Raw genomic sequence first — 23225 nt, 5'->3', positions numbered from 1 at the left:
AATTGAATCAATAAACGGCTTGTCCGTTTGTCCATCATAAAATTTTAAAAATTGCGGTGTCGGTGTGACGTCAACTGGACAACAAACAATTTTGACAGCAAGATAACCTTACTTAATCAGATATACATAACAATTTATAACAATTTTCATTATGATGGACTGATAGAGTAAGCTTTTTCATTAAAATGGAAGAAGTTGATGGGATAATATTAGAAACTTTAAGAGCTCTCAATTGGTATGATTGTTCTTAAATTGATCATAAATATTTTAATGTTGGATTTTCAGTGATTTTCCAGAAGATATTTCAAGTTTGAAACAATTTGATGAGGATATTATTATATCATGCCTCTCTTCGTGTTTAGAATCCATAATACCTTCTTCAAAATTTCCTAAAAAGTTATCTCCATCAATGGCAATTAGGTTAAAAACAGCATCTTATTTGGCCGAACAAATTAAAGAATTAGGGTATAGAGATGAAATCGGCTATCAAACAATACTTTACTTCAATGAGACAGAAATAAGAAGACTTTTCATATTTTTGATAGAAAAATTACCTAAGGAAACAGGAAATTCTACTCAAATAGAAGAAGTTGGGTACATACCAAAACTATTGATTGATATAAAAAAAAAATTGAAACCTTCTTCAATTTGGATTCCACCTTCACTCTGCAATAGAGGAATCTGCTCCAATGAAAACAGTTTAGAAATAAGAAGTTATGGAAACAGTTATCCATTAGAAATAAAAAAAATAACATTGCCTTCTTCTGAACACACTTCTGAAGGTGAGATATTTTTGTTTTCATGTGTGATATATCTAAAATATATCATTAATGGTAAAAAATGCCCTCAATGCTCAACACCTCCCGCAAAAAAGTTTTTGAAAATAGAATAGTTTTTATTTTGTAGGTTTCAGGGATTATCATGTTAATATATTGCCAACAGTAACAAAACAGTGCTCAACCCAACAACTTATACCTTCTTTACTCTTTGAAGATTGTATATTTTCAAAGAGAAATAAAGATTTATTAAGATTCATCAAATCTATTCCGAATCTTGACAATACAAAAGAAGTAAGTTCTTCAGATGAAAAGAACATTGACAAAGAAGTTGCACATAATGAGCAAAAAATTAAAGCAGTGGACAATATATCTACAAATAAAAACATCATATTGAACGAAAACGTTATTGAAACTTTACAAAAAGACTTGGATCTAAAAAGTAAAGAATATCATGAAATACAAGAATCAATAAAGAGTGATATGGAAGTACTATCTAAGGTCTGTAGGCAAATGATATTTGTAAAGAATAATTTATATGATTTGTTATTTTCAGTTGAATGAAGAAAGAGAAGAGGAGGAAAGATCTTTGGAGAAACTCAAATATAGTTTCAATATAAAAAATAAGACCATGAAAATAGTGAGTAGTGAAGAAAATATTCAAAAACTGAAAGAAGTCCTGGTTTCTAAAACAAATAGTCGCCTGAAAACACTGAATGATCAATGGAAAGAAATTCGAAAATCATTGTTACAAAAACATGATCATTTAAAAAGTTGTTTATCAGAGAAAGAAATCAAATTACAAGAGAAAGAAGTAAGATTGAAACATATAATTACAACATATGAAGAAATGCTTACCGACTTGAAAAACAAATTGGATTTGGAAAAAAAACTCTTGGAGAAACATAAGAATTCTCCCCAAAATATAAATAGGTAATATACTTCAGCCAATATTCTATAAAAATATTATTTCTTAATTTCTTCTATAGATCAATGTATACAAACAATATTATCGAGATAATAGGGAACATAAAAAAACAGAATAATGAAATTGAAAAAATTCTCAAGGATACTAAACTGGTGCAAAAAGATATTAATACCTTAACTGGTCAAATTGATAGATCATTCACTATATCTGATGAAATAATTTTTTTAGTGAGTACATTTCTTGTTACCTGAAGACAAATGTAATATTTTTATTTAAATTCACCTCATTGCCTTCTTTTTATTTTTCAGCATGCTAAAGAGGATGAAATATCCAAAAAAGCATATAAGTTATTAGTTTCACTACATAGTGAATGTGGAGAAATAGTTAAAATTATATCAGATATTGGTTTTGTTGAGAGAGAATGTAGAAATCTTCAAGAACAACTCGATATTGAGTCTGCTAAACAAATATCTGTAAAATTAATGAGGGTTACTGAAGATCTGGAGAAGATAAAAGAGGAAAATTCCAATCTACAAAAACAAGTGCAGTGATCTCTAGTCATGCCATTATTCAGACATTAATTATTTAAGAGAAAATGTATTCAATTTTGTATCATATATTTTCATTAAAAGCTTCGCTTAGACAAGTTGTTTTCATTTGCCATCCCAGAATTCCAAAAATACATTATTCTCTTCTATTGAATGATTTTAACGCGTTAACTGCCACCTATACAGCCGGCTACCAAGTGACTTAGTAATGAAAGGGCCAAACGAAACTGTGGCGAATCCTGAAAATTGCTATGTGCTTTTCTCCACTTAATATTGACATATCATTGTGAAACTAAAAGCGCACATCATAATTTTGGATTTCCATTTATATACAGAAATTATTTTGTATTGGTTCCTGCTATACTAGATGGAGTAAAAGAAAATTTTGTATTCATAATATGTTACCATTTGGCCGCCGGCTGTCCAAGATGTCAATATTGAAAATTCTTTGTGGCAGTTAACGTGTTGAAGGTATTAATAATAATTTAAAAAATGCACAATTGGAGATTGTTCATGTTAAAGGTAAAGCCTAACCAAAAAAATTATTTTATATCTTCAACTTAAGGTTGAGGATAATACATTTTCAGCATGTACATCGACTCTCATATAACCTCTGTACTTATTTTTCATAAAAATTGATAGGAGATTAAATGAAATAACTTGGAAGTTTCTATCTCTTTATTATCTATTTTCTGACCTGGGGTGGTATATATTCCTCTGTTGCTTTATCCAATTTTTTTTCCTTGAAGTATGAAGGGTTTTTCGATTCATTTGCTTTCTTCTCTTCAATTTCCTCAATTTCTAGTTCCATTTTCTCTTCATTTTCGAAGAACCAAAGTTTTGTCTCTTTAGTTTTCAATTCTTCTTTCAGAGATTCAACCTTTTTCAATCTCTCCATTTTTTTAAAAGCTTCTTCTTTTTCACGAAGAAGATCTATTCTTTTTTGGTTCCATTCACTGAATAATTTACACTGAGTTGCTATATCAGTTTCTGAAGCTATTTTTATTGCTTCCTCAACATTTTTCTCTAATATAGAATTTATTTCACATGAAGAAAGTTTTATGTTTTCAATTTTATTTCTCAATTCACTATCTTCTGGTAATAAATCAAATACTTCTTTTATTAAGGACGAGTTATTCTTTAGTGCTTCCTCTAACTTATTTTCAGCAACATCATTTCTACCAAATAGAGCAGCGCCAAGAATATGAAAAGATATATTCAAGGAATCCTTCTTAGTTTTAGTCAAATACATGAGGGTCTTTCCCAAAATCTTCTTGCAATCTCTTAGATCAAAATGTTGGTCATCATACTCATTTCTTATATACTTTACTCTAACTTTTACTTCTTCTTCTGGTTCTTCAGGAGGTGGTGGAAATGACCATTCTCCTTTATTTAATAAACAATTATAACAATGTAATAAACTAAGATTATGGGAAATGGGATGTTCAGGATCTTCTTGAAGCATTAACTGACTAGCTATTCTTGCACCGGAAACAAAATCTTTTTTTAACCAAAAATGATCGAGTAAGATATTTGTCAAATGTGTATCTAAAAAGATGCCATAATTTAATCTATCATCGAGAACCGTATGAAGATCTTCGATTTTCTTGTTCTCCAATAAAGTCTTCACTACAGCATATGACAATGATGGCAATGAATTACTTGTTTCTTCAGTGAGACGAAGCTTATGGACTAAATCCAACATTTCATCATCGAATATATCATCCTTTAATCCATTTACGAAAATATCTACATCAATGGCACTCATGCATTTGGTCTTTTGGAAATTCAAGTCAAGATCATGATAAAGTTCATCTAAATTAATTTTATCAAATAAAGGCTGATTGAGACGGTTTTCCCAGATTTCATTGCAGGGATATGCAGAAGACAAAAATGTCCTAGATGTAATCTTTGCCGATTTCAAGGCATGAAGACTTTTGCTGATTTGAGAGACACGTATCAACTTTAACATATTCATAAAAGTTTAACAATGAATGTTATATCCAAAATTTAATAATCTTCACGGCAAAAATATAATTATTATTAAGGTTAGCCAGACACACTCAGCTCAGGTTAGTTATCATTCATATGAACTACATGAGTTTTCATCATTATGTACTTCTGAATGAAGGCTTTATCAGAGGAGCCTTTATGCACTACTACTAATTAAAATGAGTATTTTAAATGAATATTCTAATTTAGTGAAATAAAGTGGATGCTATGAAATCCAGATGACAAACTTGTTAAACTGTTGGTAGATTGTTTGTTCACTTCTTTATCTTTAGAATCAAACGTCAACCTAAAAGAGGAATTCGAAGGAAAATCAAAATATTTTCTTCAAATATATCAATAACAAAATGAAATAATAATTGGAATTTTCGTTGATCACCGTTAAATCATAAGGCTGCCTTATGAACTTGGGTCTATTCAATCGCATGAACATAAAAGTAATAGAACATTGGAAGTATGCCCTTTTTATGTATAACATTATGAGAAATTTTAGGATTCTGGTTCTAATAAAGGGATGTATTCAGAATGGACTTCTCTAACACTATCGATACAAAATTATGGAGAAGAAAACAAGAGTGTTTTGGAAAAATTTGGGCTATTGACAAGTAAAGAAGTAACTTTGGCTATAGTTAAGCAACTTGTTAGTAATCTGGGAATTACCCATTCTCCAGAAGAAAGTCCATTAGTTTTGGATAAGGAGGTTACTATTACTACCATTTACTCATAACAATAATTCTTCTACCAATATAAATGTGCTAAAACAATGTAGGATTATAAAGAACTATAATTTTTTAAAAATTTGTGTGGACAAGTGCTCATATATTTCATTTCTCCTGCTTGAATTATAGAAATAAATAAAAATCTTTGGAACTACCTTTCCATGAGAATGTCACCTAAGTTATATCTTTAAAGAACTGAATGATTAAATTTTTTGTGCAATTAAATGAATATTGAGGTTCACCATATTTAATTATGCCAAAAAAAGAATGTTGATCATTTAAGATCATCAGAAATTACAATTAGATTTCTATTAGATTTTCATTTATTCCCTGTTTCTTGTTACTTCTTGCCACACATTTAAATTTTATGTTATCTTGTTTCTTATTCAATGAATCACATAATAAAGGATTTTGGAAATGTTTATACTGACATAATCTCGATTTTGATTTTTAATAAGATGAAGTAATTGATATAAACCTCTTCCTTCAATTTATTATTTAGGTACAATGGTGTATGGAGGTAATATGTTATGGCTTATCACTTCCTCTATCGGAACATGAGTCTATTAAGGACTGCGTGAATGTTTATTGTGAATGGCTTACAGCTTTATTGCCTACTCCTAAAATATGTGTTCCAAAACCAATAATAGATGATCCAAATCTATTCTGTCAAAGAATTATCTCTCATTTCTACTATTTATTTATTCCAAGAAAAGGAGAAGGTATGAAACAAAATTTTTAAATAAACAATTTTGTTTATTGCCAATGTTATTTATTTTTGCTCTCCAGTTATTTTAAAAACTACACTTATTTAAAAAAAGTATTCAACCTTATTAATGAAATAGTTTACTAATGATTTAGAAATTTGTAACTTTAACCCTTTAACATTTTGCAGGTATTGATACAATCAATCGACAAGCAGTGTTATGTCACCGAGTTCTCAGAACTCTAAAACATGTATCTAATGATTCTAAAATCTTAGATAGAGAAACATGGGAATGTCTGCTTCTTTTCTTGATAGCTATAAATGACAATTTATTAGCTTTACCCACCGTTAAAGATGATATAGCTGATCAGTTATGTGAAAGAACACTGAGTGTCCTATTTGAGGTGAGATTACTAAATTTTTCAGGAAAAATTTTATATAACTATTATTTACCTATGATATTTTTGATTGAGCTGAAATAATTGTTTTTAGGTTTGGTTAATTGCTTGTGCTCACTGTTTTCCATCACCTACTTTATGGAAAACTTTGAGGGAATGCTGCATGAATTGGAGACATAGAACGGCTCTTGTTGAACAATGGAATCGAGTCAACTTAGCATTAACATCAAAAATTTTAGTTTTCATGTATGGTCCTACATTTCCTGAGCTGAAATTAGGCAAGTAAAAAGTTTAATTGGTTTCTATTGAAACAATTTTTTTTTTTTTTTTGATTATGGAAATATGAATAAATTATCCACATGAAGAAGAAATACTTTTTGTTAATATGTTTCATAATAAGAGAGGAGATCCAAATGGACTAGTTTAGTGATGTTGATAATACTATATTTGACACGATAGAATTTAAATATAGAGCAAAAAAATTTAAATATAGAGCAAAATAAATCAGTGAAAAAATTTCGAAAATCCATCAATAAATGACTGAGAAATAGATTATTTAAATTTACGTATTTTAGCGCGGAACGTCTTTGGTTTCCGACTCGTCTGTGACGTCACGCCACTTGCCTGTGATCGCTACACCATAAATTACGTTTAAATACTTAGCCGCGCCAAGGCTATCGCGCCGTTTGTAGTTGTACAGTGTAGTTTTAACTCGAGTTTTGTTTTTATGTCACCATAATGGAAGAAGGCTTCGTGAAAGGACAGAGTTATTTTTACGCAATAACTTATTTCAAACCAACTTACACCTTAGTATTTTTATTATCAGAAATAGACAGCTAGTACTGATAGGTACTTACATCAAAATGATCTTCACACACATATGAAGTAGTTTTAGGTCCAATTAAGTCACGCCTCATTAATTTGCAACACTTCTTTCTTTGATTCATGTCATTTGGTACATGAAAAAGCAATTTATTGGGGTTTTTAATTGTCGTGCTTGCAAACATAGGCACAATACAATATTTGTAGGATTTTTTTTTATTTCAGCCATCGTGTAACGAACAAAACACGACACGAACGGCACAAGTGATTGTACACCAATGAATTCGTAAGCACTCTGCGAATACCAGTCGCCTCATGTAAGTGGCGTGACGTCACACACTAGACTATGAAATTATTCTTCCAAGCGCAACTTCAAAGTCCCATAACTTTTTCATTTCTAGAGATTTTCAATGATTCTTCCACATTTTTGTTTCATTTTACTTAAATTTTTAGATTTAATCCTTAACAAAAAAATGAGAACAAGTCCATTATTAAATAAGATCAATCAAATCAAATTGAAGATTATGTAAATCATTAATTTTAATTTCAGGTGATGATGATATAATATCTCATCCTATGAGTAATGATTGTATAGCTCAATGTTGGTATAGATTTCTCAATATAATTGGAAATCCAGTATGTCTAACAAAACCAGAGGTACGTTTCTGATATTTTGATACTGATAAAACAAATGTGGCTTTACCTAGGCTTTATTACGATTGAATTTTCATGCTGAGATTATTCTATTCAAAAGAATGCCATGGAAATAAAACCTCATTTCTAAGGCCATTCAAAGAGTTGATATTTACTAGGGTCAATCTAAATTTTATCAATTTTGCAAACGTCGTTTCCTTTTTCTTTCTTCTCTTGATCCTGGTTATAACTGGCAAAGTAACATTTTCTTTCCTGTTGACCGTATCTTGAAAAAGTGAAACATTTAAGGTCATCAGTCAAACCCAGAAATTTTTACACTTTGCTATCAACAACGCTGATGTCGTGGATCCTTGCCAACATCCTTGTTTGGAAGTTTTGCCGCAGATATTTTTAAAAGCTATAAAAGGTATAGCAGGACAAGTAGATGCGTTTCTGGGTAAGTTATTTTGAAATTTATATCGATATACATTAGTGTACATTTTTACATTCAAATGAGTATTCTATTGGGAAGTTTCTATTTTATAGAATTTAATTTTTTTTGTTGAGTCAAAGAAAGTTCTCAAAATTTTTGTAGAGTAAATAATAAAAATACTTCAATGAGATATTTTGAGACTTGTAAACTAAAAATGAAATAATTTCACAGAATTATTATTATTATTTCAAAATTAAAAGCAGTAATAGAAGCGCTTAATATATTCTCTCATTAATAATTGTGGTTTAGGTATAGCACAGCCATCTTGGTGGGATTTAGTTATTTCAAGTGGCATCACTGACAAAGTGAAGGAATCTTCTCCTACTCCAACTTCTGTGCACTCTCCCACTCCTCCAACTCAGAGGAGACTGGCGAAAAGTTTCAGTGTTGCACCCTCTTCAGTGACTAAGGGTTAGCTGCTTATCTTACTTTTATCTCTCTTTCTTTTTATGTAGCTATAATTCTTTTCCCTGACCACCAATTTCATTTTCGCACTCAGTAAGCACTAGTATATTTTTCTACATTCATGCAGAAAGCAAAACTTTATTGAACTATATTTAGTGGAAAAAGAAGTTCTTTATTGCACTAGGGCAATAAAGTTTTTATTGCACTCATCTGTCATTCTACTTCAACGTGCTGTCATCATGACAAACAAATATTTCAGCCTGAAGGAAATAACGATGTACAGTTACCAAGTACTAGTACGTTTACAGCAGTAACAAATCAAGAAGTGGATTTAAAAAGTACTTCACTACGAAATATTCATATTGAAAATTGCACCAATTGTTCATTCACTTTCAACATTGAGGGTAAAAATAAAGTTTGAGTTAAATTGTTCGTAACATATTAGTTCCTGTTTCAGTGCAAATCGATATTAATAATAAAGTATTCAAGTTGCGCTTTTCATTTTCCTACACCTAGTGCCGCACCTCAATAAATCATTTTTTGCTTTTTGCATGAACGTAGAAAAAATGTTGTATGCAACTCGTGCAAAAATTGTTTATTGCACTCGACGTGTTGTCCAACTCGGCCTAACGGCCTCGTCGGACAATTTCACGTTGAGTGCAATAAACATTCACTTTTTGCACTTGTTGCATAAATAACTATTTTATTGACCGACATATTTGAAAATGTATGCGTAATTGAACATTGTAATTATGAACCAATTTAAAATTTTAACAAAACCAGATATTTTTTAAATATGGAGTATCTGCATACTCATAAACGTGTAGTACCGAAGATATAAAATTCTGGGACAGTTTGAGTTTAAATGACGTATGGTGGTATTTGGATCGAAGGTTTTGAAGAAAATTAAAACTACATCAATTTGCCGATGTTTCGAAAATAATTTTCATACTTACCGTATTATCTCTTTTTACCTTAATGAAGTTTGTTACACCAAGATTTATTACATCAAGATCTTTGAAATGATCGTTTTATTATTCAGATGTTTTTATCTATAGGTGTTCGGGAGAGCTGAACTATAAATAGTAAGAAATTTTCAATTGCAGCTATAAATTATTAGAGCACACCTCTTATATTATTTTTCTGTATTTACCAGTAGCAAGTAGTATTGAAATTGACCCCTAAGATGTTAATGAAGTTGAAGTAATACCTATATCTAAAACAGTTGAAGTTAGCTCATTGCTCGATAGTAATTAACTTTGGAGAACTCATCCAAAGATTCAGAGTAATGAAAAATCTGTTTTATTCTTATTTTAATTGTCTCTCGAAAAAAATAATTCTGCGAAAATGAGGGCATACAAAAAACTTTTTGGGGTGTTCTTCTATGATTATGAGTAGAAGAAGTTTACTACATAAATTTGTAATTGATAAATTATAGATAGAATGGACTAGGGTAATACATTTTTTGTTTCAAAAATCGTTAATTTTCCCAAAAAATTATAAAGAACTTCATTGTTCAGAATGAATCAGCAATTAATAAATCAAATTCGATTTTTTTACTTTTTTATTCAAAAAACTGCTTTTTGATGGACTTTTTAGGGGGATGTATATAAACGGGTGTTGGCCAAATAAATTTTATAGATATATCACTGAGTATGGTGGTTAAGGTATCAGATAGACACGTTATCAGTTTCACAAAACTCAATCGGTTCTCCTAATTCGCACAAGCTTCACAGGTCTCACAGAGATCAATAATCAGTCATAACTATTTAAACCAAGAATTTGAAATTTAAAATTTATACCGGACAAAAAGATGCCTTATTTCTCTGAATAAATCATCTTTTTGCAATTAAGATGATCTTTTCTCCTGCAAAATATCACAATTCTTTCCTCTGAGTATCACAATATTTGGAAACTACAAAGACATCCTCATTGGATAAGTTGGATATTTTCTTTTAAAATAAGCCAAATAATAAATAGTTGAAAGAATGTATCAACTTTTATGGTGTTGACTCATTGCTAGGTTTTGTTTTCGCATTTTGGTTCATTAATATGTGGATCACGGCAGTTTTCGATATTATTGAAAGTTACATTTATTTATTCAAATTTGACTGAACTACTTAGGTGCCCCAAAAACATCTCTTATTGGACTTACAACCAGCAGAGCTTCAATCCCAAGTGCTATCTCAGGATCTTCAGGACCCTCTTCATCAACAAGTCTTTCTTGTGAGTAAAGCATTCTCTGTTGGTATGAAAATTAGACATTCGCATAATTAAACTCACTCAATAAACATTGCACGTTGCCATATCTTAATAAATTATTTATTAGTAAATATGTTGACGAAAAGTAGATGAAGCGGAAAATCTAATTTTCCGCTTCATCTTACCTTTCAGAGCGCAAAATTTGATTTTCCAGCACAAATCTTCACTTAAAGTATTCCTTGGACTATAAAGATTATACTATTCGAATTAAAAATTTATTCATTAATTATGTAGAGCGAAGTTTGAGAAAATTAATTGAAATACAAATTTTATGTTGGAATTTCTGTGAAATTTGGATGATTTTTATGTGAAGAATAAACTTTTATATGACAGTTTCAATCAATTGTATTTGCGAAATATTATCTTAATCGAAATTTCGCATAAAAAATACAGATTGAAAATGTTTTAAATTATTATAAATTGGTAATATTTACCGACATTTGGAGCACTAAGTAGAATCAATTTTGGTTTTAATTTTCAAAAGAAAAACTTCGAATCAATTTCATTCAAAAATCGATCGATTATGGGCACCTCATGTTTATTACGATTTCAAATCAGTAGATTCATAAATCAGAAATTTTGATGAATAGGCCATAAAAATTAGTAATACAAGATGATTTATAGGACTCATTGAATTCGATCAGCCTTTGTTATGTAAAGGACTATTGTTTATGGGCAATAAAATATTACATCATGCCATTTGTGAAATGAAAATATTACTGACCATTAAATTGGAAATTGCAAATAGTGTTTCTTGAATGTAACTGGTTTTTGTTTTCTTACGTATCATTTATTTTGATGTATGAATAATTGCAATGAGCGTCGATTTTCGGATTTCAATTTCTTTTCCCTAAGAATACCAGTTTTTTCATTTTTGCAGCATTGACATCTCTCAATCTTGAGCCAAAACCTACTCTGGCGCCTGCCAGACCTAAATGCAACAGTATTCTGCATCTATTCGGAGAATGGTTATTTGATGCTGCATACATAGATTCAGACTGTCACTCTAGTGAGTGTAACTTTGTAACTTTATTCACCTCACTTCTTTTATTTAAGACTAATTCTATAATAGAGTAGGTGTTAGCTGACATCAAAGCTGCTAGGGGGACATGCAACACTTCTGATTGGTCACAACTAGTATAACTCTAGTCTAGTGGGCTATGCCTATGCTTTATTATATGTCCCCTCAGCAGCTGATTGGACCACAGAGTACTGACAGTACTAGAAACAGGGACATATCAGCACTGTTTTCAGCAGATAGGTAAATATTGATTTATTTCTTTTTCAGAACAATTTATGGAATCCACGAAAAGAATGAGTTCTGTCATTATAGACAAAAAGAGTTCCCTTAGTTTCTCACAGTCCAGTTCGTTGAGCGACATGCCCAGTTTACCGCCTACGTTGATGATCGATAAGTTTGAAAGTGGAAAAGCAGAAGCTTTAGGAACACTATGTAGGATAATATGTTCTAAAAAAACGGGAGAAGAAATCCTTCCTATGTACTTAGCCCGCTTCTATATGGCGGTTCAAGTTGGATTGAAGGTACCGCCAAACAGAGAGTGCACAGAAACTATGGTTGCCATCCTGATTAATTCTTCAGACTTGTTCCGATTAGATTTGGATGGAGTTAGGATGCTCCTACCTGTCTTTATATCCGCCTTGGAGATTGTGTTACCGGAAAAGGATTTGAAAGTAAATGCCAGCATCTCAAAGGTGGAACTAAGAAGGGCGTGTATTCATATTTTGCTCTCTATATTGATCCTGCCTCTGCATTTTCAGAATGTTACCATCAAAGATCTTATTAATACAAGTGAGTATCAAGGTTATCTATTGGTTTATTGTGGAAGATGTTTCTCCTGCATGCCAACAGTTTATGACTGTATGTAAAAGCTATCAACTAGCTTTGTCAATAGTTTTATTTTTTTTATTTATTTATTAACTTCTTTATTCTTGACCTCTAATACAGTACAAGTACTGGTGACAAGGCCTATTTAACAATATACAAAAAAATAATAATATATAATATTCAAAACAACAACAAAGTTAAACTAAACAAAATAAATTCAGGTACAACTTAAGCTTAATATTAAAGTTTTTTTTAGTTCTTATATACTTTATTTCTGGTAGTATTCGGTTGAATGCTCCTATTGCTCGGTAAATTGGGGAGTTCTGGGCTTTCCTTGTAAACCTGAGTTCACTTCTGATGGTACCTCTATCTCGGGTGTTATGACTATGCACATCCTGTACTAGTGTAAATCAATAATTTGACCTTATATGTATAATTGTTCGTCATGACATGAATCAGTTTAACTTGTTCTAATTTCTTTAGGTTATGAATGTCCAAAAGTTTAGTGTCCTTATATAATATTGATGTAGGTGTTAACATGCCATAGTTCAATAATATCTAGTTGAGTTATTGTTTCAACTCTCGGTAGGAAATGTAATTTTTTCATTTGAATAATATCTTTTTTCTTCAATGATTTGGATATTCGATCAGATAGAAGGAAATAATGAACCGTAGTGTGAAATTTGCGGTATTTTTTTGACCTTGCAAAAGTTCCGCGATTGAATTATATTTCTCTTTCAGACTTTGATAAGCCAGTAGCTTTCATTCAACTTAAACTGCGTTTGATGAATCTATTGATGAACGCTCTGCAAATAGAAACAGACGCTCAAAATACTCATATGCTGTTGGGTGGACTTTTCTTGTCCGTTTTGGATTCTGCAAAGTTCGAGAAGGTCGAACATTTCACACAGCCTCCCACAGAATCTGGATCAAATCTAATAAGTTCAGGTGAGATTCTCGAACATCAGTTTTACAACTTTGCTTTTATTGCACAGTAATTTGAAATATGGTTATTACTATGTATTCGTTTTGCTTTGTGATTTACACCTTTGTATGTTTTGTTTGGATTTTATGCTTTTTGAAGATTTTGTTTGAGTAATCATTCTTTTAGTTTCACAATTGAATGAAAGTTATTTTTTCCTAAAAAATCATAATCTGATAAAAGTGAATGAATAGAAAAATACTAAAAGGATTGAAAACAACTTTTTGAAAATGCTCTAGGTGGTGAGCTAACACGAATTTGAAATGCAAAACACATAATAAAAGTTTATATTGTTTTCATTATTTCTGCATTATGTTCCCATTGTATGCAATTTGTGTTTGTGTAAGCTTGTAATTTTGCTTAGCATCAGATACAGCAAGTACCACCAGCATGGCTAGCAGTTTCGACCATACCACTTCTTCCCTGGAACCAATTGAACAAGCCGAACCGTATGAGTTTCATCATCAGCTTTCCATAGGTAGGTTTCAGAATGGTTTTCATTTCATCAAGAATCAATTTTGTCTGTAATTCACATTCAACATTTATTTTTGTCTACAAGTAACTTAATTTTGATTTGGAACGAATATTTAGATGAACCAGACGCTATCCATTTTCAATTTACTGACAAAACTGATGCACTTTTGGTGAATTTTCCCCCATTGTGATCATTATGAATTGTTGCTTTTTGGTTTCTTCTATATGTAAATTGCACGGTATAATGAGCATTACACCCAGTAGTTTGTCTAACCTTTATCGTTTTAAGAAAAAATAGCTATTTACTATAATTATAAGCCATTATCTGTTTTTTAATCAACTTTTCAGCAAATTAAAGAACCAGATTATATTTTATATGAAACGATTTTTTTATTTTTTCGAAGATGCAGATGAAATTTCAGAGTTCCTGAAAGGAAATAATTGTTACAATTTGGTGACTAAATAAATTCAGATCTAGAATTGATAGTCTGACATATGCACCAACCAAAAAAAACTGTAGCTCCTTCTTTTCCTTAGAATGTTGTTTCCATTGAAACCTTATGAACAATATTATACTTATTTTCTGTTCAACTGGTGATGGTTAAGCTCTTAAACACATAGTACTAATATAGATAGTGTAATAAATGTTATTTTGTTCAGATTCAGCGCATGCTCTTTTCGTTAGAGCCACTTATTTGGTTTGCCATAGGCTGATTTCATCATGGAAAACAGATTTGAACATTTCATTAGCAGCGTTAGAACTACTTTCTGGACTAGCAAGAATCCATATAAAGGAATCGGGTATGTTGAAAAATATTACACACTTTACTTACCACTTTGACATTTTGGTTGCATCTTTCATTCTGAGCAGCTAGGAAGCTAACAGGTAAAAACTATACAATTCATTTTTAATCAATCTATAGTTTGCTCTAAGGGGGTTTTTTGGTCATTTTTTAAATTGATTGCAGATGCTATGGAATGCAAAAGGGCTGTGAAATGGCTGTGCGATTACATAATACACCAGTGTTCTAGACCTCCACAAGCACATTCCAAAGACTTACATTCCACTATTGTGGCAGCATTCCACTGTTGTTCTGTTTGGCTTCTCCAACACCCTTATCTTCTACGTGATAAGGACTGTCTACAAACGGTTAATATGAAGGTAAAATGTAATGTATACAATAATGACTTTCTGAATTTCAGGTATTAGAAGTAGTTGAACTCGGAGTATCTGGCACTAAATCAATTGGTAAACCTTCTGAAAATGTCAAAATGAAGGAGGAGAAAGAATTGAAACCTGCGTCCATAAGAGTGAGAGATGCAGCGGAAAATCTTCTGACTTGTATCTTAGAAGATGTTGGTTACTTTCCCAACGAATGTGGTCCGGAATCCACTTCATCTCTCTTAGATGAAGTAACTCTCTTACAGTATTGCAACCCATGTATTTTGAATAAGTCTGAGAAGAAAGCAGCAGTTCAACATTTTCGATATTTTGTGAGCGAAGGAGGTATAATGATAGCACTCTTAGAAGATCCTCTTGGTAATGATCAGGTAAAAACAGATTTTTTCTCTTCTTTGGCTTTTTTCTGAAAGTGTTTATTTATTTTCTTTCTGTATCATTATAAGTGAATACATAATTTCTCCTAGGATCCACAACCAACTGTTACACTCCTCATAAGAGGACCCTTTGGAAGACACGCTTGGACTATGCAATTGAGACATTTACCCAGACATAAATCTAGTATGAAGTATCACGCACCGAATCCTGGTAGGCCTGTTGCTATGCAAGATGGACCAGCACGACCAACATTAAAACAAAAATATTTCCCGGACACTGTAGACAGGGTGCAGCAATGTAAAGTGTAAGCTGATTGATTACTATCCGAAAGAGGAGAAAATCTTGGTTATTGCTTTTCAACTTCTTGTGTCAATCTCATTGAATTTTTCCGCAGAGACCTCTCTATACCATCATTGGAGTCTGTACTCGCAAAAGATGCATCCATCAATGAAGATGCTGAAAAATTGAAACAATTCCTGGGTAAACAATCGTCAGTGGAATCAAATTTCAGCTCTAACAGTACTTTTCAAGAATGCATGCCACCACCTATATGTCATGATTATCAAACAGCCCGTTTGTTTTTATCTCATTTTGGTTTATTGGAATTAGATATGGATGAGGTGAGTTTTTTTTTTTTGTAAATTTAATTTAACGTGATAGTACATTTAAACTTAAATACACTGCGCAAAAAAATTAACGCACATTCTGAAAAATCTCAATTTTAATGAAAGTTAACTCTACATTGACTTTATAACTTATTTTTTATGTTCTCTCGGGAAGGTTTTGAACGAAACAAGACACATTAAATAGAAGAAAAATTCAGGATTTCACCGAATCTTGTGTGAAAGAAGAGAAAAAAACAATTTTCAAAATACTGGAATGCTGATAAGTGATTTAATACTTGGTATTTCCACCCCTTGCGTTAATTACAGCTCGGCAACGACGGTTCATACTCAAAATGAGTGATCTTAAAATGTTCTGATCTAATCCTTCCCAAATTTTTCCGAGTTGGATTCCTAAGTCATTAAGAGTAGCTGGATGATTTTCTGAACTTCTCAGCCTTCTATTGAGGTTGTCCCAAACCTGCTCAATCGGATTGAGATCTGGACTTCTTGCTGGCCATTCCATTCGAGAGACTTCAACCTCTTCAAGGTACTCCTGAACGATGCGCGCACGATGGGGTCTGGCATTATCGTCCATAAAAATGAAATTTTCACCAATGTATGGGGCAAATGGCACTACATGCTCTTCAAGAATGTTCCTTATATACCTATCAGCATTCATAGCTCCATTATCAACGACCACTAGGTCTGTGCGAGCAGTCAAAGATATTCCACCCCATACCATAATCGATCCTCCCCCGAAACCAGTAGTATTCAGGAAATTGCACTGAGCATATCTTTCATATGGACGTCTGTATACAAGGGAACGTCGATCACAATGGTAGAGGCAGAATCTAGACTCATCTGTGAAGAGAACTCTTTCCCAATCAGCCTTTTCCTAATGGATATACTCTCTCGCAAAATTCAAACGCGCCCTTCGATGGGCTGGGGTAAGAACTGGGCCTCTTGCCGCGACACGAGGCCTTAAATCATATTCTCTGAGGCGATTTCTTATTATCTGAGTGCTAATTTGCACCCCATGAGTTTGCTCAAGCTGATTTTGAAGGAGGCGAGCGGTTGCAAACCGTTGTCTCAACGAAGAAACTCTCAAGTAACGTTCTTGAATGGCAGTTGTTACCCGTGGTCAACCCTGTCCTGGTCTTCGGACATTCATACCTGTCTCCCTGAATCGCTGCAACATTCTGGACACACTTGTATGGGAAACTCCAAACCTTTCTGCAATTCTTGTGTATGTCCACCCTTCTTCTCGCAAAACTACCGCTTGGGCACATTCCTCTTGGGTCAAATTGCGTGTTTCGCGTTGCGTAGCGATCGAGTGTAGAAAAGCAAACGAAAGAAAAACTATTGATCACTAGAATTGATCGAGAACAACTGATTTCAGAATGGAGCCAATACATTCAAAATCTGATAATCTCATCTTTTTTTATTCCTGCTGGGAAAAACATCTATATTGAAGAAAAACGTTGGAAGTGGATAACATATGCATGCATAATTCTGATAAAAATAATTATCATTGAGAACACCTTCAGTTGTAGAATAAATTTGAGATGTCAATAATGTGCGTTAATTTTTTTGCGCAGTGTATATAATCCTAAAAATATTGTCTCATATTCTACACTTCAATTTTAGGAGGATGAAGGTAAAAGCGGTATCTTAGAGCTTGACAGTAGCATGAGTGATTTCTCAAAGGATTTGACTCTGCTTGATAATTTAAGTTCAAGGACATGTGATACTGTTCACATATTTTATGTAAAATCGCAACAGAGTAAAGCTGAGGATATTGTTGGAAATATGAGGAACCAGTCATCACTTTCTCCTTATTTTATTGAATTTCTACATACATTGGGGTGGTCTGTCGAAATCGGAAAGCATCCTGGTGAGTTTTTACCAATAATCCAATCAATCATAATAGTATATTCTAAAACAAGTTGCAGAATGGGCTTCTATTCCAACACGAATGCGAAATTCGAAAACGAGCGACGAAGGAGCGAGTTTTGGAACGCATGAGTGTTGGAATTGCCTTCTGCAACGAGTATTAGACAATATTTTCTCTATTTCAGTCAAGTTTGGTGAAATATTGTCGAAATTAATGAAAAATTCAGATTATACATCCTAGTGACATTTGTATTGTATCTTGGCAGTTGGTGTGACTGTTACGAAAATTGACAGATTACGGAATTTCAGTTTGAATCGTACGTTTCGAATTTTGAAATTATTTATAATTACGCATGAAACTCGTCAATTATGTCTGACGAAATAGATTTAACACCAACAGAATTAAGAGAAATTGCGAATATAATGTCGCAAATCATTTCACTAAATCCAAATTATATTATATTGACAATTTGACGTGTGTTGAATTTTGATAGGATCGGAAGTCATAGATAGACAACCACAAAACAAAAAATATAACTGAAAACAATGCTGTAATGAGTTCATTACAGCACTGTTTTTACAACTGTAATGAACTCATTACTATACTGAAATAGAGAAAATACCATTTCATTTCAATATACACATTATTAGTGACTAATTAATGAAAAAAGTACTGATACGAAGTCGGGGGCTTCTGCACCGTTGTTCAAATTCATATTCATCTAATTTTTTCACGAAATTTCGTATTTAAATTTTTGCTATATTGTACTTGATTAAACAAAACTCAAGTCAAAGTTTGTGACATATCATGAAAACATTTTCGAGAGAGAGTTATGGTGCACAGAATGGACGTCCAGTAGTACATTGATTTTGACCTTCAATGGGTAGCCAAACCGAATGGCTTAAGATCACTTTTGGCTCAAAATTTGAAAATTACAGATATTTTGATAAAATGGTTACCCTTGGAACAAGAGCGTGAAAAGATGAGAAAGATATTTGTTTTGATGGATATTGGATTTTAATGAACACTGCTTTCAAAACGTTCTTGATTGATGTCCGTTTAATTGAATTTCTTCAGTTATAATTGAAGTGATCTTCTGAAAATGAATCAATGTGAATTTTAGGTTGGACTGGGCATGTTTCAACAAGCTGGATGTTACCTCAGACGACCGATCCAAAGCCAAAAGAAAGAAATACGCAAGAGATATGCTATGATGGTACAGAACATGTTTTGTACTGGGCAGATGCTTGTTCTGAAATTGCTTTTATGGTTCCCTCACAACTCGAACCAAAAATTGGTGGAGAACAACCTTCATTCAATGCAAACATTCTTTCGTGTACGTTCAAATTCAAAAAATTCTTTTTTCTTTTCAATTTTTTTCAACATCTTTGAGTTAAATGTTTGTTTTGCAGGGTGTGACGGTAATCCAACAGAGGTCGCTAGTAGGGATAAAAGAGCCCTAAGTTTGGATTTGGATAAGCAACCTTTGCCTCCAAAAAGGTCTTCTCATAGGTCAAGCATGTATACACACATCAACTCAAAAATTATGGTTGTTTGGCTTGAAAATTTCGAAGATCATCTCAATTTACCAATTTGTGAGCAATTATTTAATTTAAATGAACTGTTTTCTCATAGGAATGTTTTAATTATTTATTTTTATATTTTTTTAATACCTAGATATACAGGGTGTTCTGATTTGTTTCCGACAAACTGAAATGGGTGATAGATCACATCATTTTAAGCAAAAAAGTTTCTATGAACATGGGTCCGGAAATGCTTAGTTTCCGAGATACAGGGTGTTAAAGTTGAAAAAATAATTCGCGTTTTCTTAAATATCTTTCGACTGATTCCAAATAATTGCATGAAAGTTGGTACATAAGGTTTTTTGAGGTGAGAAATTCAAATTTGTGGTCGATTTGGTTGTATTTTCTAGAGGGCGCCACTGGCAATCATTTCGTCCTCTTTAAACCGTAGCAACTTTTCTGTGCTATCCTGTACGTCATTCTGGACTAAAAAAATCGATTCCCCTGACTTTTCTAGTTAAAAAAGGTATAACTCATTTAAGTTGCTAGGGTCAACCGTTTCAGAGAAAAACGCATTTAAAGCCAAATCCATATTTTTGTAATCTCTAAAACATGTAGAAACAAATTTGTAATAATTTTAAATTAAATATTTTTTAGAAGAAACAATTTAGAACAAAACAAAATAACATAATAATTTTTAAAGAAGGTGTTCGAAATGTCCACCGTTCTGTTGAATGCACAAATGACATCTTCGAATGATTGGTTGTTTTACATTCAACAATTGTTGCGGCAATAGATTTAAAATGGCTATACACAATGACAGATTTAAAGTGTGTTAGGTTCAGATGTCATTAATTATAATTATAGTTAACTAAGTCAATAGCTTATCAACAAATACAGAAAAATGGTATTGGTTACCAAAGGCCCGAACGAAGCATACAAAGAAGAAATCATCTACAGAGAAATAGGATTTTACAGACCTTCGAAGAAAATAAAAACTCAGTATTCGTAAAGCATCCCAACAACGCAATATTTCAGGAAACAGAATATTCAGAACACTTAAAAACAACAATTACATAGCATACCACTTCTACTTATTAGTGGGCAATAGAAAATCCGCATGCATTTCGCCTTAGAAATTTTCAAAATGAATTTAAATTTAATATTTGAATAGGAACAATTTCATGAAAGGATTTCGAAGCAGTCAAAACATATTAAAGAAAACGCGAATTATTTTTTCAACTTTAACACCCTGTATCTCGGAAACGAAGCATTTCCGGACCCATGTTCATAGGAACTTTTTTGCTTGAAATGATGTGATCTATCACCCATTTCAGTTTGTCGGAAACAAATCAGAACACTCTGTATAGAATAATACATAATTGCTTAAAACCATTTTCAGCTGATCTTTTGAACTGTATGAACACAGGCCTCGAAATCAACAATTCTGGAAAAAGTACCGAAGTAACAATAATTTTCTTACACGCTATGGAAACTGGTTTATTTAGGGTTCATCTACAAGGACCTACAGGTAAAGTGGGGTTGGCCTTACCATTGATCAATGGCATGGTGGTTAATAGAAGATGTTTGGGACCACTTGTTCGACATACCTCATTGAATATGGCGAGACGAAGAAGATTAGATTCAGAACAGTAAGTAATACTTCGATTAGATATTGTTTCATCTACTTCGCAATTTCCCAGAATAATAGGATTTTTCTACATTCATGCAAAAAGCAAAACTTTATTGAACTATATTTAGTGGAAAAAGAAGTTATAATATAATATAATATAAAATTTATTAGTCCAATCGATCATTTACATGATATAAGACAAGTCAAAAATACATTATATACAAAATATAATATATCACATATAAAAATAATAAACCTAATATTATAATAAATAGAACGTCAACATCAATTTATCAAGCTATACTAACAACAGAAATTATCAGTCAAATATTCCCTCACTGTATAATATGCCTTCTCACATAAAAAATTTTTCAATTTGTTTTTGAAACTTCTATGACCGCACTCATTTTTTATAGATACGGGCAGAGAGTTGAAGAGTCTTATTCCAGCAAACATAGGACAATTTTCATAAAGTTTTGTTTTATGTTTTGGTGTCCTAAATAATGCACCATGTCTCGTTTGGTATGAATGAGAATCAGATATTTTTGGCACTTCATTTATGTTTTTTTTAAAGAACATTATACACCTATATATATAAATACAGGGTAGCGTTAGAACTCGGTACCTTATAAAATACGGCCTGCATGAATCGCGCGATCCCACATTGAAAATAAGACGCATTACTCGTTTCTGAGCAATGAAAATGCGAGATGCAAAGGTGGAGTTACCCCACAAAGTAATATTATAAGACAAATGTGTATAAAACAAGGCATAATACACCGAAAGCAGCTGTTTACTATCCAGTATCTGTTTCAATTGCATCACTGCATAGAAACTCCCATTCAATTTTGCAGAAATGTGATCAATATTATCTTCTTTACTTTATTTTCACTTTATTGCACTAGTGCAATAAAGTTTTTATTGCACTCATCTGTCATTGTACTTCAACGTGCTGATGGAAATCGTCGACAGTAGCGGAGGGATACGTAGAGGAATCACATGCAAACAAACTCAGTGTTGCAAAACAAATATTTCAGCCTGAAGGAAATAACGATGTACAGTTACCAAGTACTAGTACGTTTACAGCAGTAACAAATCAAGAAGTGGATTTAAAAAGTACTTCACTACGAAATATTTATATTGAAAATTGCACCAATTGTTCATTCACTTCCAACATTGAGGGTAAAAATAAAGTTTGAGTTAAGTTGTTCGTAACGTATTAGTTCCTGTTTCAATGCAAATCGATATTAATAATAAAGTATTCAAGTTGTGCTTTTAATTTTCCTACACCTAGTGCCGCACCTCAATAAATCATTTTTTGCATGAACGTAGAAGAACTGTTGTATGCAACTCGTGCAAAAATTGTTTATTGCACTCAACGTGTTGTCCAACTCGGCCTAACGGCCTCGTCGGACAATTTCACGTCAGGTGCAATAAACATTCACTTTTTGCACTTGTTGCATAAATAACTATTAATTGAAAATAATTTGCGGAAACCCTTATTTATCGTAACACTGTTTTTGACTGTTGCGTTTAAGGCAAGGAGAAAAATGATGCGTAAACAGCAGTTGAATAATTCATTTTCCAGAGATTGTTTCCGTGAATACAATGAAGTAAATTAATTTTTGTATTCCAGTTATCAACCACCTCACGTAAGAAGAAGAGTTAAAATTCAGGAAATGGTCCAAAAATATAAGAGGAATATGAGTGGACCAGAACTCCTCACAAATCTTTTCAGAGCTATGTAATAATATATATATTTATATTATTTTTAATTTAAATTTTTATGAATCGTTCTAATAAAATATTAACAGTTAATTTGTTTTCTGAATTATATTTATGCACTTGAGAATCTTCAAACTGAACCTTTTCAAATCAAACGTGAAAAAAAAGAGAAAAGCTTTGGTGTAATCAAAAGCTTTTAAGAGTATGTTCTAATTCCTATTTTATGTAGATTTTGGAAGAAAACGATCTTTTTATTAAAATTTGCAATCAACTTAAAATTAATAA

At 32.1% G+C, this 23225-nt stretch overlaps 3 protein-coding genes and 1 long non-coding RNA gene across 8 annotated transcripts; 2 read left to right on the top strand and 2 right to left on the bottom strand.

Annotated features, from left to right (window-relative positions):
• The first annotated feature begins 46 nt into the window (after nucleotides 1-46).
• Nucleotides 47-2347, top strand: LOC123685149 (coiled-coil domain-containing protein 22 homolog). Its single transcript, XM_045624764.1, has 6 exons — nucleotides 47-235; nucleotides 286-782; nucleotides 907-1277; nucleotides 1333-1709; nucleotides 1766-1931; nucleotides 2013-2347. The coding sequence occupies exons 1-6, from the start codon at nucleotides 186-188 to the stop codon at nucleotides 2253-2255; spliced, it is 1704 nt and encodes a 567-aa protein (XP_045480720.1). The 5' UTR covers nucleotides 47-185; the 3' UTR covers nucleotides 2256-2347.
• A 568-nt stretch (nucleotides 2348-2915) lies between these two features.
• On the bottom strand, nucleotides 2916-4372 carry LOC123685150 (28S ribosomal protein S27, mitochondrial-like). Its single transcript, XM_045624765.1, has one exon. It carries the CDS (start codon nucleotides 4228-4230, stop codon nucleotides 2938-2940), a length of 1293 nt encoding a protein of 430 aa, XP_045480721.1. The 5' UTR covers nucleotides 4231-4372; the 3' UTR covers nucleotides 2916-2937.
• A 156-nt stretch (nucleotides 4373-4528) lies between these two features.
• Nucleotides 4529-23033, top strand: LOC123685147 (ral GTPase-activating protein subunit beta). Of its 5 annotated transcripts, none has more exons than XM_045624758.1 (23): nucleotides 4529-4699; nucleotides 4756-4962; nucleotides 5484-5703; nucleotides 5877-6091; nucleotides 6180-6363; nucleotides 7458-7564; nucleotides 7850-7997; nucleotides 8283-8444; nucleotides 10563-10664; nucleotides 11581-11709; nucleotides 11989-12510; nucleotides 13288-13494; nucleotides 13899-14006; nucleotides 14663-14803; nucleotides 14971-15152; nucleotides 15206-15553; nucleotides 15650-15864; nucleotides 15955-16180; nucleotides 17813-18059; nucleotides 19183-19395; nucleotides 19472-19654; nucleotides 20985-21234; nucleotides 22852-23033. In XM_045624758.1, the coding sequence occupies exons 1-23, from the start codon at nucleotides 4664-4666 to the stop codon at nucleotides 22961-22963; spliced, it is 4464 nt and encodes a 1487-aa protein (XP_045480714.1). In that variant the 5' UTR covers nucleotides 4529-4663; the 3' UTR covers nucleotides 22964-23033. The 5 variants fall into 5 exon arrangements, with proteins under 5 accessions (XP_045480714.1, XP_045480713.1, XP_045480717.1 ...); XM_045624757.1 differs by having other exon boundaries at nucleotides 13893-14006; XM_045624761.1 differs by lacking the exon at nucleotides 8283-8444 and having other exon boundaries at nucleotides 13893-14006.
• Nucleotides 10514-11571, bottom strand: LOC123685152. Its single transcript, XR_006748264.1, has 2 exons — nucleotides 11135-11571; nucleotides 10514-10680 (listed from the first exon to the last, which is right to left on the bottom strand). It is a non-coding gene; the product is annotated as an uncharacterized LOC123685152 (long non-coding RNA).
• Nucleotides 23034-23225: the final 192 nt, after the last annotated feature.

The sequence above is a fragment of the Harmonia axyridis genome, chromosome 7 (assembly GCF_914767665.1).
Source record: "Harmonia axyridis chromosome 7, icHarAxyr1.1, whole genome shotgun sequence".
NCBI lineage: Eukaryota > Metazoa > Arthropoda > Insecta > Coleoptera > Coccinellidae > Harmonia > Harmonia axyridis.
Note: the sequence above shows the minus strand (reverse complement) of the source record. Positions and strands in the feature narration are given on the sequence as shown.